Source organism: Xenopus tropicalis, chromosome 10 (genome assembly GCF_000004195.4).
Source record: "Xenopus tropicalis strain Nigerian chromosome 10, UCB_Xtro_10.0, whole genome shotgun sequence".
Lineage (NCBI taxonomy): Eukaryota > Metazoa > Chordata > Amphibia > Anura > Pipidae > Xenopus > Xenopus tropicalis.
In genome coordinates, this window is record NC_030686.2 from 47,391,110 (window position 1) to 47,406,921 (window position 15,812).

General features: G+C 44.3%; 1 protein-coding gene across 1 annotated transcript in view; it reads left to right on the forward strand.

Annotated features, from left to right (window-relative positions):
• Positions 1–15,812, forward strand: part of dnah9 (dynein, axonemal, heavy chain 9) — a 132,226-nt gene that overhangs the window by 42,214 nt on the left and 74,200 nt on the right. Inside the window, exons 27-35 of the mRNA XM_031894796.1 lie at positions 2,298–2,454; positions 3,134–3,238; positions 7,046–7,203; positions 8,395–8,533; positions 11,299–11,586; positions 11,671–11,881; positions 12,731–12,858; positions 14,834–14,942; positions 15,439–15,586. Of these exons, the coding sequence (XP_031750656.1) occupies positions 2,298–2,454; positions 3,134–3,238; positions 7,046–7,203; positions 8,395–8,533; positions 11,299–11,586; positions 11,671–11,881; positions 12,731–12,858; positions 14,834–14,942; positions 15,439–15,586 (1,443 nt within the window). The remainder of the gene's footprint in view (positions 1–2,297; positions 2,455–3,133; positions 3,239–7,045; positions 7,204–8,394; positions 8,534–11,298; positions 11,587–11,670; positions 11,882–12,730; positions 12,859–14,833; positions 14,943–15,438; positions 15,587–15,812) is intronic.

Below are 15,812 nucleotides of genomic sequence, written 5' to 3' on the forward strand. Positions count from 1 at the left end.
GTCATTCCCCTGCTGGAAAGTTCATGTAGGAGCCGCTCATATCAGTCAGTAAATAGATCCCAATACAAAGAGCCGATGTGACTCTATAATAACCAGTCATTCCCCTGCTGGAAAGTTCATGTAGGAGCCGCTCATATCAGTCCAGTAAATAGATCCCAATACAAAGAGCTGATGTGACTCTATAATAACCAGTCATTCCCCTGCTGGAAAGTTCATGTAGGAGCCGCTCATATCAGTCAGTAAATAGATCCCAATACAAACAGCTGATGTGACTCTATAATAACCAGTCATTCCCCTGCTGGAAAGTTCATGTAGGAGCCGCTCATATCAGTCAGTAAATAGATCCCAATACAAACAGCTGATGTGACTCTATAATAACCAGTCATTCCCCTGCTGGAAAGTTCATGTAGGAGCCGCTCATATCAGTCAGTAAATAGATCCCAATACAAACAGCCGATGTGACTCTATAATAACCAGTCATTCCCCTGCTGGAAAGTTCATGTAGGAGCCGCTCATATCAGTCAGTAAATAGATCCCAATACAAACAGCTGATGTGACTCTATAATAACCAGTCATTCCCCTGCTGGAAAGTTCATGTAGGAGCCGCTCATATCAGTCAGTAAATAGATCCCAATACAAACAGCCGATATGACTCTATAATAACCAGTCATTCCCCTGCTGGAAAGTTCATGTAGGAGCCGCTCATATCAGTCAGTAAATAGATCCCAATACAAACAGCCGATGTGACTCTATAATAACCAGTCATTCCCCTGCTGGAAAGTTCATGTAGGAGCCGCTCATATCAGTCAGTAAATAGATCCCAATACAAACAGCCGATATGACTTTATAATAACCAGTCATTCCCCTGCTGGAAAGTTCATGTAGGAGCCGCTCATATCAGTCAGTAAATAGATCCCAATACAAACAGCTGATGTGACTCTATAATAACCAGTCATTCCCCTGCTGGAAAGTTCATGTAGGAGCCGCTCATATCATTCAGTAAATAGATCCCAATACAAACAGCCGATGTGACTCTATAATAACCAGTCATTCCCCTGCTGGAAAGTTCATGTAGGAGCCGCTCATATCAGTCAGTAAATAGATCCCAATACAAACAGCTGATGTGACTCTATAATAACCAGTCATTCCCCTGCTGGAAAGTTCATGTAGGAGCCGCTCATATCAGTCAGTAAATAGATCCCAATACAAACAGCTGATGTGACTCTATAATAACCAGTCATTCCCCTGCTGGAAAGTTCATGTAGGAGCCGCTCATATCATTCAGTAAATAGATCCCAATACAAACAGCCGATGTGACTCTATAATAACCAGTCATTCCCCTGCTGGAAAGTTCATGTAGGAGCCGCTCATATCATTCAGTAAATAGATCCCAATACAAACAGCTGATGTGACTCTATAATAACCAGTCATTCCCCTGCTGGAAAGTTCATGTAGGAGCCGCTCATATCATTCAGTAAATAGATCCCAATACAAACAGCTGATGTGACTCTATAATAACCAGTCATTCCCCTGCTGGAAAGTTCATGTAGGAGCCGCTCATATCATTCAGTAAATAGATCCCAATACAAACAGCTGATGTGACTCTATAATAACCAGTCATTCCCCTGCTGGAAAGTTCATGTAGGAGCCGCTCATATCATTCAGTAAATAGATCCCAATACAAACAGCCGATGTGACTCTATAATAACCAGTCATTCCCCTGCTGGAAAGTTCATGTAGGAGCCGCTCATATCAGTCAGTAAATAGATCCCAATACAAACAGCTGATGTGACTCTATAATAACCAGTCATTCCCCTGCTGGAAAGTTCATGTAGGAGCCGCTCATATCAGTCAGTAAATAGATCCCAATACAAACAGCTGATGTGACTCTATAATAACCAGTCATTCCCCTGCTGGAAAGTTCATGTAGGAGCCGCTCATATCATTCAGTAAATAGATCCCAATACAAACAGCCGATGTGACTCTATAATAACCAGTCATTCCCCTGCTGGAAAGTTCATGTAGGAGCCGCTCATATCATTCAGTAAATAGATCCCAATACAAACAGCTGATGTGACTCTATAATAACCAGTCATTCCCCTGCTGGAAAGTTCATGTAGGAGCCGCTCATATCATTCAGTAAATAGATCCCAATACAAACAGCTGATGTGACTCTATAATAACCAGTCATTCCCCTGCTGGAAAGTTCATGTAGGAGCTGCTGATATCATTCAGTAAATAGATCCCAATACAAACAGCTGATGTTTTCACCCCCTGTTTTTATACTATCTTGGCAGGTGTTACATCACGCTGACCCAATCTCTTCATCTCACTATGAGTGGGGCTCCCGCTGGCCCGGCTGGTACTGGTAAGACTGAAACTACCAAAGACTTGGGGAGAGCCCTCGGCATCATGGTCTACGTCTTCAACTGCTCTGAGCAGATGGATTATAAGGTGAGTGGGCTTGGGTTGTTCCCCACTGAGTTAACTTTTAGTATGATATAGAGAGTAATATTCCGAAACAATTTGCAGTTGGTCTTCATTTTTTAATATTTGTAGTTTTTTTTTTGTTATTTCACTTTTTGTTAAGCAGCTTTTCACTTTGGAGTTCTAGCAGCTATCTGGTTGCTGTGGTCCAAATTACCTTAGTAACCAGGGAATGTTTGGAATGAGTGACTGGTATATGAATAGGGGAGGGGCTGAATAGAAAGATAAGGAATAAAAAGTAACAATAACAATAAAACTGGAGCCTCACAGACTAATAGGTTTTGGCTGCCGGGGTCACTGACCCCCATTTGAAAACTGCAAAGAAGCAGAAGTAGAAGGCAATGAGAAGAAATAAATAATAAAGACCAGTTGCAAAGTTCTATAACATACTAAAGGTGACCCATTATCTTTAATAGGAATCAGTCCACACCTGGTAGCAAGTGTTTCAGAACCCTGTTTGCCATTAACCACAGTTTTCCTCCAGCCATGTGACCCAGGGCAGCCAATCAACAGCTATGTTTATTGAGCTGCTGTGCTAAGAATTCATGAAATCATACATGTAATATAGTTATATATACAGTATATAAATATAAACAAGTGGGAATGTCCCCCCTCTTTACTTACTTCCGATGTGTGTTCCTTACAGTCCTGTGGGAATATCTATAAAGGCCTCTCACAGACAGGGGCCTGGGGCTGCTTCGACGAGTTCAACAGGATTTCCGTGGAAGTGCTGTCTGTGGTCGCTGTACAGGTAAGTGAACCCCTGAACCCCCACCCTGTACATAAATGAGCCCAGAAATAGGTACAATGGGGCCATTGGGGCCATGTTAGTTTTCTTCTGACTGGTGCATTTCTTTTTTCTACAAGGAGCCCCTGCCCAGGAGAAAAAAAAAACGTAGTGACTGGATTTACTGGGGGGGTACCTAACATAATGGGACTTGCCAGTGAATCTGTATATCCTTGTCCTTAAGGGTAAAGACACATGGAGTTACAGGCATTAGACCCCTTATCCAGAAACCCATTATCCAGAAAGTTCCGAATTAAGGAAAGGCCATCTCCCATAGACTCCATTTTAATCAAATAATTCACATTTTTAAAAATTATTTCCTTTTTCTCTGTAATAATAAAACAGTACCTGTACTTGATCCCAACTAAGATATAATTACCCCTTATTGGGGGCAGAACAGCCCTATTGGGTTTATTTCATGGTTAAATGATTCCCTTTTCTCTGTAATAATAAAACAGTACCTGTACTTGATCCCAACTAAGATATAATTACCCCTTATTGGGGGCAGAACAGCCCTATTGGGTTTATTTCATGGTTAAATGATTCCCTTTTCTCTGTAATAATAAAACAGTACCTGTACTTGATCCCAACTAAGATATAATTACCCCTTATTGGGGCAGAACAGCCCTATTGGGTTTATTTAATGGTTAAATGATTCCCTTTTCTCTGTAATAATAAAACAGTACCTGTACTTGATCCCAACTAAGATATAATTACCCCTTATTGGGGCAGAACAGCCCTATTGGGTTTATTTAATGGTTAAATGATTCCCTTTTCTCTGTAATAATAAAACAGTACCTGTACTTGATCCCAACTAAGATATAATTACCCCTTATTGGGGGCAGAACAGCCCTATTGGGTTTATTTAATGGTTAAATGATTCCCTTTTCTCTGTAATAATAAAACAGTACCTGTACTTGATCCCAACTAAGATATAATTACCCCTTATTGGGGCAGAACAGCCCTATTGGGTTTATTTAATGGTTAAATGATTCCCTTTTCTCTGTAATAATAAAACAGTACCTGTACTTGATCCCAACTAAGATATAATTACCCCTTATTGGGGGCAGAACAACCCTATTGGGTTTATTTAATGGTTAAATGATTCCCTTTTCTCTGTAATAATAAAACAGTACCTGTACTTGATCCCAACTAAGATATAATTACCCCTTATTGGGGCAGAACAGCCCTATTGGGTTTATTTAATGGTTAAATGATTCCCTTTTCTCTGTAATAATAAAACAGTACCTGTACTTGATCCCAACTAAGATATAATTACCCCTTATTGGGGCAGAACAGCCCTATTGGGTTTATTTAATGGTTAAATGATTCCCTTTTCTCTGTAATAATAAAACAGTACCTGTACTTGATCCCAACTAAGATATAATTACCCCTTATTGGGGGCAGAACAACCCTATTGGGTTTATTTAATGGTTAAATGATTCCCTTTTCTCTGTAATAATAAAACAGTACCTGTACTTGATCCCAACTAAGATATAATTACCCCTTATTGGGGCAGAACAGCCCTATTGGGTTTATTTAATGGTTAAATGATTCCCTTTTCTCTGTAATAATAAAACAGTACCTGTACTTGATCCCAACTAAGATATAATTACCCCTTATTGGGGGCAGAACAACCCCATTGGGTTTAATTACTGTTTATATAATTTTTTATAGACGTAAGGTAGGAGATCTGAATTACGGAAAGACCCCTTATCCGGAAAACCCCAGGTCCTGAGCATTCTGGATAATGGGTCCCATACCTGTACTAGTTGCAGCTACATGTCGTGGCTACTAAAATAGACAATGCTGATCATTTACTGATAATTGTCTCTTTGTGTGTTTTAGCAGAGGCAATTCTCAGTATTGTCTATGGATATTTTCTGTTGTTTAGTAGCTGTGAAAAAGTAGCTGCTACTAGTAGCTCTGTGTGTCTTCACCCTTAAAGTTTTGGCTTTATACAATACGGATAAAGGGGTTCACTTTGAGGTGGACCAAATCCCAAATATACTCCCAGCCATGGGTACATACATTGCACAACAGTGAGCCATGGAGTTCACAGGTCCTTGTTCAGTAGAATTAACGTCCTGGCCATTCAGACAGAGGCCTTTAGCAGTAAGAAGCATATTCTGTAAATGATTGTGCAGTGCAGCCTGAAGTGCCACATTGTGTCCTGGGAAAAACACCGACCGTTTCTGAATATAAATGGCAGGGATATTGATTGGCCGGTGCCTTTGCGGGTTTTTTTTGGACTTCCCATTACAGGGATATTAAACATTTGACTTTCTAAGATGCTTCCAACAGCTCCCAGCATTCTCAGTCACAAACATTGAGTTGGAAAAATATATTCAATTAACGGTAATTGAAAAAGCGTTTTCATAGCAGATGTGTAGTTGTAAAGGAATACTGTCATGGGAAAACATCTTTTTTTCAAAACCCATCAGCACAAACACAAACAGATTTTTTTCTAATTTAAGTTAGAAATTTCCCATGGGGCTAGCCATATTCTTCATTTCCCAGGGTGCCACAGCCATGTGACCTGTGCTCTGATAAACTTCACTCACACTTTACTGCTGCGCTGCACGTTGGAGTGATATCCCCCCCCCTCACCCCCAGCAGCCGATCAGCAGAACAATGGGAAGGGAGCAAGATAGCAGCTCCCAGTAGGTATCAGAATAGCACTCAATAGTAAGAAATCCAAGTCCGGCTTGGGACTCCTCCAGTTACAAGGGAGTAGGAGAAACAATAGGTGAGCTGAAAGCAGTTCTAATGTGTAGCGCTGGCTCCTTCTGAAAGCTCAGACTCAGGCACACTTTACTGCTGCGCTGCAAGTTGGAGTGATATCCCCTCACCCCCAGCAGCCGATCAGCAGAACAATGGGAAGGGAGCAAGATAGCAGCTCCCAGTAGGTATCAGAATAGCACTCAATAGTAAGAAATCCAAGTCCGGCTCGGGACTCCTCCAGTTACATGGGAGTAGGAGAAACAATAGGTGAGCTGAAAGCAGTTCTAATGTGTAGCGCTGGCTGAAAGCTCAGACTCAGGCACACTTTACTGCTGCGCTGCAAGTTGGAGTGATATCCCCCCCCTCACCCCCAGCAGCCGATCAGCAGAACAATGGGAAGGGAGCAAGATAGCAGCTCCCAGTAGGTATCAGAATAGCACTCAATAGTAAGAAATCCAAGTCCGGCTTGGGACTCCTCCAGTTACATGGGAGTAGGAGAAACAATAGGTTAGCTGAAAGCAGTTCTAATGTGTAGCGCTGGCTCCTTCTGAAAGCTCAGACTCAGGCACACTTTACTGCTGCGCTGCAAGTTGGAGTGATATCACCCCCCCTCACCCCCAGCAGCCGATCAGCAGAACAATGGGAAGGGAGCAAGATAGCAGCTCCCAGTAGGTATCAGAATAGCACTCAATAGTAAGAAATCCAAGTCCGGCTTGGGACTCCTCCAGTTACATGGGAGTAGGAGAAACAATAGGTTATCTGAAAGCAGTTCTAATGTGTAGCGCCGGCTCCTTCTGAAAGCTCAGACTCAGGCACACTTTACTGCTGCGCTGCAAGTTGGAGTGATATCCCCCCCCAACTTGCAGCACAGCCGTATATATGTCCCACAACATATATAACCCCCTGTCTACCCAGCAGTTTACTTTGTGGGCCTGGGTGTTGGGAGCTGTAGTTCTGCAGGGTTGTGCTTGAGGGGATCGGACTGAGCATGTCTACACTGTTATGTCAGGGCCTCTTCAGTTGAGCATTGTCATCTGTTTTAACCAGGTGAAAAGTATACAGGACGCCATCAGGGACAAGAAAAAAAGATTCAACTTCCTGGGAGAGGAAATCAACTTAATCCCATCGGTCGGGATCTTTATTACTATGAATCCCGGATACGCGGGACGGACGGAGCTGCCAGAAAATCTTAAAGCTCTGTTTCGGTAAGCTGGCGCCGCCCTATAGGACATTGTAATACAGGGGTTTGTTCACCTTTAAATTAACTTTTAGTATGATGGAGAGAGTGATCCCCAACCAGTGGCTCAGGGGCAACATGTTGCTCCCCAACCCCTTGGGTGTTGCTCCCAGTGCCCCCAAACCAGGGAGTTATTTTTGAATTCCTGACTTGGGGGCAAGTTTTGGTTGAATAAAAACAAGATTTCCTACCAAATAAAGCCCCTGTAAGCTGATAGGGTGCATAGAGGCCCCTAATAGCCAATCACAGCCCTTATTTGGCTCCTCCATGAACTTTTATGGTGCTGGTGTTGCTCCCCAAGTCTTTTTACATTTGACTGTGGCTCCCGAGTAAGAAAGGTTGGGGATCCCTGATGTAGAGAGTGATATTCTGAGACAATTTGCAATTGGTCTTCGTTTTTCAATATTTGTAGTTTTTTAGTTATTTAGCTTTTTATGTAGCAGCTCTCCAGTTGGGAATTTCAACAGCTATTTGATTGCTAGGGTCCAAATTACCATAGCAACCAGGCATTGATTTTAATAAGAGACTGTAATATATTCAGGAGAGGGGCTCAATAGAAAGGAAAGTTATAAAAAGTAACAATAACAATAAAACTGGAGCCTCACAGAGCAATAGTTGTCGGCACCTGGGGTCAGTGACCCCCATTTGATAGATTAATTCAAAAGTTGCTTACAATTGGCCACAACTAGCCGCAATCTAGGGGGCGCAATAGGGACATTTAAAGCAGCCTTGGGGGGGTTCACCTTCAGATTAACGTTTAGTATGTTATAGAATGGACATTTCATAGCAACTTCTCAATTGGTCTTTATTTTATATCTTTTATAGTTTCTGAATTATTTGCCTTTTTCTTCCGGCAGCCAAAAATACTATTGCTCTGCGAGGCTCCAGTTTTATTGTTATTGGTTTATTTTATTACTTTTCTTTCTATGGAGGCCCTCTCCTATTCATATTCCAATGTCTCACGCCACTGCATGGTTGCTAGGGTAAGTGAAACCCTAGCAACCAGATATCTGCTAAAACTCCAAAATGGAGAACTGCTGAACTAAGGGCAAAATAATTAAAAAACTGCCCATAATAAAAAAACGAAGACCAATTGCAATTTTTTTTTTCAGAAAATCACTGTTTATATGTTGGATTGATCTTATTGGTCTTATTGCAGGCCCTGCGCCATGGTGGTGCCGGACTTCGAGCTAATTTGTGAGATTATGCTGGTCGCAGAGGGCTTCATTGAGGCCAGGCTGTTGGCCAGGAAATTCATCACCCTCTACCAACTGTGCAAGGAACTCCTGTCCAAGCAGGTAAGGGGCATCTCAAGCAGGTTCCACTTGCCCGGGGAAACATGGATTCTTTAATTCCTGGCTTTGAAACAAGGAACTAAGGAAATTCATTTACTGCTTTGAGGAGTAAATAAAGATGATTTTTAATGACCGTAACCCTCCCATGTTTAACTGTTATAGTTGAACAAATGGGATTCGCTTGTGTGATAAATATAGAAAAAATGAATGTTTCACTGCAGTTTCACATCTCTACAATCCGTAGTCATTCAGAGTTCAGTACAAAGTCCCCTTTGACTGCATTTTCCCTTTAAAGCCTCACTGTGCCCTTCCCTTACTGCCCGACTGGCACAACGATGAAAGCCGCGATTAGAGCACGGGCACAACCAATTCCTCCTTTTTCTATAGATCCCCAGTCGACTTGTTCTTTCCTACAGTACAGAAGGTTAGAAAATCAAAGCCCAGTGCACCAGGGCCGGTGTGTCAAATTGTAATTTAGCACTGGAGCAGAACAATCCATCCTCCCATGCACGGCTCACTGAAGTGCTCAGTCCTATGTCTCCGGCACAATGCTGTATGTGACAAAGGGGCCTCTGATTTGCAGCAGACACACAGTAGTAGTAGACACACTGCTGCCTAGAGCTGGTTTGAAGTCCAGTTGTAGTGGACAATAAAAGTGTACTCGGAGGCTGTCACACTGGGACATTGTCCAGTAGGAACTCTCGCTGTGATTAAAAAGTCCATAGAACCATACACGAACCATACACGGGCAGATTTCAGCTGCTGATTCAGGTCCTCCAGACCGATTTGACAGCTTATCTGCCCGTGTATGGGCACCCCCGATGGGCCTACTTGAGTGATATCTGGCCTAAAATTGGGTTTGGTTTTTCCATTGGATCAGCTCATTGATACGTCCCTCGGTCCAACGGGCAAACAATCGAATTAGCCCGATATCGCCCACCGTAGCGGCAGGGCACAGTGACTCAAGTTTTTAAATTTGGCTCAAGGTGCAGAGCACAGGTACCCCTGGTTTTAAATCCAGTTCCAGGTGCAGAACACAGGTACCCCAAATTGCAAAACCAGTTCCAGGTGCAGAGCACAGGTGCCTCAAGTTTTAAATCCAGCTTAAGGCGCAGAGCACAGGTGCCCCAAATTTTAAAACCAGTTCCAGGTACAGAGCACAGGTACCCCAGGTTTTAAATCCAGCTTAAGGTGCAGATCACAGGTGCCCTAAATTTTAAAACCAGTTCCAGGTGCAGAACACAGGTACCTCAGGATTTAAATCCAGCTTAAGGTGCAGAGCACAGGTACCCCAGGTTTTAAATCCAGCTTAAGGTGCGGAGCACAGGTGCCCCAAATTTTAAAACCAGTTCCAGGTGCAGAGCACAGGTGCCTCAGTATTAAAATCCATCTTAAGGTGCAGAGCAAAGGTACCCCAGGATTTAAATCCAGCTTAAGGTGCAGAGCACAGGTACCCCAGGTTTTAAATCCAGCTTAAGGTGCGGAGCACAGGTGCCCCAAATTTTAAAACCAGTTCCAGGTGCAGAGCACAGGTGCCTCAGTATTAAAATCCATCTTAAGGTGCAGAGCAAAGGTACCCCAGGATTTAAATCCAGCTTAAGGTGCAGACCAAAGGTATCCCAGGTTTTGAATCAAGTTTAAGGTGCAGAGCACAGGTGCCCCAAATTTTAAAACCAGTTCCAGGTGCAGAGAAGAAGTGCCCCAACTTGTAAAACCAGTTCCAGGTGCAGAGCACAGGTGCTTCAGGATTTAAATCCATCTTAAGGTGCAGAGCAAAGGTACCCCAGGTTTTAAATCCATCTTAAGGTGCAGAGCAAAGGTATCCCAGGTTTTAAATGCAGCTTAAGGTGCAGAGCAAAGGTACCCCAGGTTTTAAATCCAGCTTAAGGTGCAGAGCACAGGTACCCCAGGTTTTAAATCCATCTTAAGGTGCAGAGCACAGGTGCCTCAGGTTTTAAATCCAGCTTAAGGTGCAGAGCACAGGTACCCCAGGTTTTAAATCCAGTTTAATGTACAGAGCACATGTACCCCAGGTTTTAAATCCAGCTTATGGTGCAGATCACAGGTGCCCTAAATTTTAAATCCAGCTTAAGGTGCAGAACAAAGGTACCCCAGGTTTTAAATCCAGTTTAAGGTGCAGAGCAAAGGTACCCCAGGTTTTAAATCCAGCTTAAGGTGCAGAGCACAGGTACCTCAGGTTTTAAATCCAGTTTAAGGTGCAGAGCACAGGTACCCCAGGTTTTAAATCCAGCTTAAGGTGCAGAGCACAGGTACCCCAGGTTTTAAATCCAGCTTAAGGTGCAGAGCACAGGTACCCCAGGTTTTAAATCCAGCTTAAGGTGCAGAGCACAGGTACCCCAGGTTTTAAATCCAGCTTAAGGTGCAGAGCACAGGTACCCCAGGTTTTAAATCCAGCTTAAGGTGCAGAGCACAGGTACCCCAGGTTTTAAATCCAGCTTAAGGTGCAGAGCACAGGTACCCCAAATTTTAAAACCAGTTCCAGGTGCAGAGCACAGGTGGCTCAGGTTTTTAAATCTGGCACAAAAACACAGGGCACAGGTGCAAGTCCTGGGTAAATGAGCGCTGAGAAGTGTCATTCTGCGCCCCTTAGCAAACCATCTAGGGATGCACCAAAAGCAGAATTATGTTTCCTTATGGCTGATATTCCAGTTCCAGGTCTTCGTTACATTGAAATCATCACACTTATCATACATTAAGTCCAAATGTAGAATATGGAGACAATCAGAGTTTTGTGTTTGCCTTTAAAGGATCATTATGACTGGGGTCTGAGAGCGATCAAATCTGTCTTGGTGGTGGCCGGCTCCTTGAAAAGAGGAGACCCAGACCGCCCTGAGGATCAGGTCCTGATGAGGGCGCTGCGTGACTTCAACATCCCGAAAATTGTGACCGATGACATGCCAGTGTTTATGGGCCTGATTGGGGACCTCTTTCCTGCCTTGGATGTGCCCAGAAAGAGAGACCTGGAGTTTGAGTCATTTGTTAAACAGGCTGTGCTGGACCTTAAGCTGCAAGCAGAGGACAACTTTGTGCTGAAGGTAAGAGGCTGTTCCCCCCAAACAGCACAGAGGCTCGTGGTCCACAGGGTCCCCCCAATATGTGACTATTCCTGTTCCCCACAGGTGGTGCAATTGGAAGAACTTCTGGCCGTCCGACATTCAGTGTTCATTGTGGGCAATGCGGGCACTGGTAAATCCCAGGTCCTGAAATCTTTAAATAAGACCTACCAGATCATGAAGAGGCGCCCTGTTTGGACCGACCTCAATCCCAAAGCTGTCACCAACGATGAGCTCTTTGGGATCATTAATCCATCAACAAGAGAATGGAAGGATGGTAAATTGCTGATAACTCCTTCTATTGCTCCATACACCCCTCCCAATAACTCCTCTATTGATCCATATACCCCTCCCTACAACTCCTCCTACTGCTCCATAAATCCCTCCCTTTAACTCCTCCTACTGCTCCACATAACCTTCCCTATAACTCCTCCTATTGCTCCATATAACCTTCCCTATAACTCCTCCTATTGCTCCATATAACCTTCCCTATAACTCCTCCTATTGCTCCATATACCCCTCCCTATAACTCCTCCTATTGCTCTATATTACCTTCCCTATAACTCCTCCTATTGCTCCATATACCCTTCCCTATATCTCCTCCTATTGCTCTATATAACCTTCCCTATAACTCCTCCTATTGCTCCATATAACCCTCCCTATAACTCCTCCTATTGCTCCATATACCCCTCCCTATAAATCCTCCTATTGCTCTATATAACCTTCCCTATAACTCCTCCTATTGCTCCATATAACCCTCCCTATAACTCCTCCTATTGCTCTATATAACCTTCCCTATAACTCCTCCTATTGCTCCATATAACCCTCCCTATAACTCCTCCTATTGCTCCATATAACCCTCTCTAGAACTTCTCCTGTTGCTCCATATCACCATGGATATAATTCCCCTTATTGCTCCATATAACCAACCATATAACTCCTCCTATTGCCCCTATATGTTTCCTAGTTCCCTAGTTGCACTTGGATCATCCCAGCCACCTATCCTATTGTACATATAAATTACTTTGTGTACGTCCCGGCACTGGCTTGTAATGAAAGCAACCCCCTAGGGATGGTTCCGGTGCCCCCCGCGCGGTGCTACATTGAGATGCTCTGTCTGTTTCAGGTCTATTTTCTTCAATCATGCGTGAACTGGCAAACATTACACACGATGGCCCCAAGTGGATTGTTCTAGATGGAGATATCGATCCGATGTGGATTGAGTCCCTGAACACTGTTATGGATGATAATAAGGTACAGAGCCCAATACAGTGCTCACATTTCAGGATCTGTGCCACTGTGACAGAATGCTCTGTTATACAGATAGCTAGAATCTCAGCCATAAAGCAGGGCAGGACTGCTGCTTACAATGGGGGGATCAGATAGGATCTGTGCCACTGTGACAGAATGCTCTGTTATACAGATAGCTAGAATCTCAGCCATAAAGCAGGGCAGGACTGCTGCTTACAATGGGGGGGATCAGATAGGATCTGTGTCACTGTGACAGAATGCTCTGTTATACAGATAGCTAGAATCTCAGCCATAAAGCAGGGCAGGACTGCTGCTTACAATGGGGGGATCAGATAGGATCTGTGCCACTGTGACAGAATGCTCTGTTATACAGATAGCTAGAATCTCAGCCATAAAGCAGGGCAGGACTGCTGCTTACAATGGGGGGGATCAGATAGGATCTGTGTCACTGTGACAGAATGCTCTGTTATACAGATAGCTAGAATCTCAGCCATAAAGCAGGGCAGGACTGCTGCTTACAATGGGGGGATCAGATAGGATCTGTGCCACTGTGACAGAATGCTCTGTTATACAGATAGCTAGAATCTCAGCCATAAAGCAGGGCAGGACTGCTGCTTACAATGGGGGGATCAGATAGGATCTGTGCCACTGTGACAGAATGCTCTGTTATACAGATAGCTAGAATCTCAGCCATAAAGCAGGGCAGGACTGCTGCTTACAATGGGGGGGGGATCAGATAGGATCTGTGCCACTGTGACAGAATGCTCTGTTATACAGATAGCTAGAATCTCAGCCATAAAGCAGGGCAGGACTGCTGCTTACAATGGGGGGATCAGATAGGATCTGTGCCACTGTGACAGAATGCTCTGTTATACAGATAGCTAGAATCTCAGCCATAAAGCAGGGCAGGACTGCTGCTTACAATGGGGGGGATAGGATCTGTGCCACTGTGACAGAATGCTCTGTTATACAGATAGCTAGAATCTCAGCCATAAAGCAGGGCAGGACTGCTGCTTACAATGGGGGGGGGATCAGATAGGATCTGTGCCACTGTGACAGAATGCTCTGTTATACAGATAGCTAGAATCTCAGCCATAAAGCAGGGCAGGACTGCTGCTTACAATGGGGGGGATAGGATCTGTGCCACTGTGACAGAATGCTCTGTTATACAGATAGCTAGAATCTCAGCCATAAAGCAGGGCAGGACTGCTGCTTACAATGGGTGGGATAGGATCTGTGCCACTGTGACAGAATGCTCTGTTATACAGATAGCTAGAATCTCAGCCATAAAGCAGGGCAGGACTGCTGCTTACAATGGGGGGGATAGGATCTGTGCCACTGTGACAGAATGCTCTGTTATACAGATAGCTAGAATCTCAGCCATAAAGCAGGGCAGGACTGCTGCTTACAATGGGGGGGGGATCAGATAGGATCTGTGCCACTGTGACAGAATGCTCTGTTATACAGATAGCTAGAATCTCAGCCATAAAGCAAGGCAGGACTGCTGCTTACAATGGGGGGATCAGATAGGATCTGTGCCACTGTGACAGAATGCTCTGTTATACAGATAGCTAGAATCTCAGCCATAAAGCAGGGCAGGACTGCTGCTTACAATGGGGGGGGATCAGATAGGATCTGTGCCACTGTGACAGAATGCTCTGTTATACAGATAGCTAGAATCTCAGCCATAAAGCAAGGCAGGACTGCTGCTTACAATGGGGGGATCAGATAGGATCTGTGCCACTGTGACAGAATGCTCTGTTATACAGATAGCTAGAATCTCAGCCATAAAGCAGGGCAGGACTGCTGCTTACAATGGGGGGATCAGATAGGATCTGTGCCACTGTGACAGAATGCTCTGTTATACAGATAGCTAGAATCTCAGCCATAAAGCAGGGCAGGACTGCTGCTTACAATGGGGGGATCAGATAGGATCTGGGGTTTGTATGTTTAATGAGCTGTTGCGTCTCTTCTCCAGGTACTGACACTGGCAAGTAATGAGCGAATCCCGCTGAATCCAACCATGAGGCTGGTGTTTGAAATTAGCCACTTGCGCACTGCAACCCCAGCCACGGTCTCCAGAGCAGGTACGCCCCATCGCCACCTACTGTGGGTTCTGGCCAAGGGGGGGACCCCAATTTCTGTTACACTTCACTTCCTGCTGTACAGGCACATGCAGATCTCTAGCCAGGAAGCAAAATGTCTGTAATGGAAATGTCTTCCCTATATGAGCTGCTTCATCAGACTGCAAAGGGCAGTTTACTCTAAGTCAAGCCAAGTATATTGGGGTTGGACAGGAAGGGATGAGTAGACAGTGGGGCTCATTTATAAACACTGGGCAAATTTGCACATGTGCAGTAACCCGTAGCAACCAATCAGGGATTTTATTTTTGCAGGTTGAACGATGAAAACAATCATTTGATTGGTTGCCATGGATTACTGCCCAGGGTTACATTGGCCCAGTGTTTATAAATAAGTCCCAGTGGTTGGCAAGATGGTGGGTAGGCACTGAGGGATGTTACAGACCTGGGATTGGGTGATTATGGACATTTAACCCACTCCTCCCTTCGTTTCCTTCCCCAGGGATCTTGTACATTAACCCTGCAGATCTCGGCTGGAATCCGCCGGTCACTAGTTGGATTGACAAGCGGGAAATCCAGTCTGAGAGAGCCAATCTGACCATTTTGTTTGACAAGTACTTGCCGCTGTGTCTGGACACGCTCAGAACCAGGTAATGAACAGAAGCTGGACCCCTCCCCTTCATCACATGATTTGGCTGTGCCTTGGGTTATAATAGAGTTAATTACTCCAATATTCTCTCGCGCTACTAATTGTGTTATCTGTAGTTACGTTTGTTCCATTTCAGTGAGTCTTGGCCTAGTAGAGCTTACAATCTAAGCTTGGTCTGAGGGACAGGGAAATCATGTGATTTGTCCTTAGCCACTAGGAGCTGACAT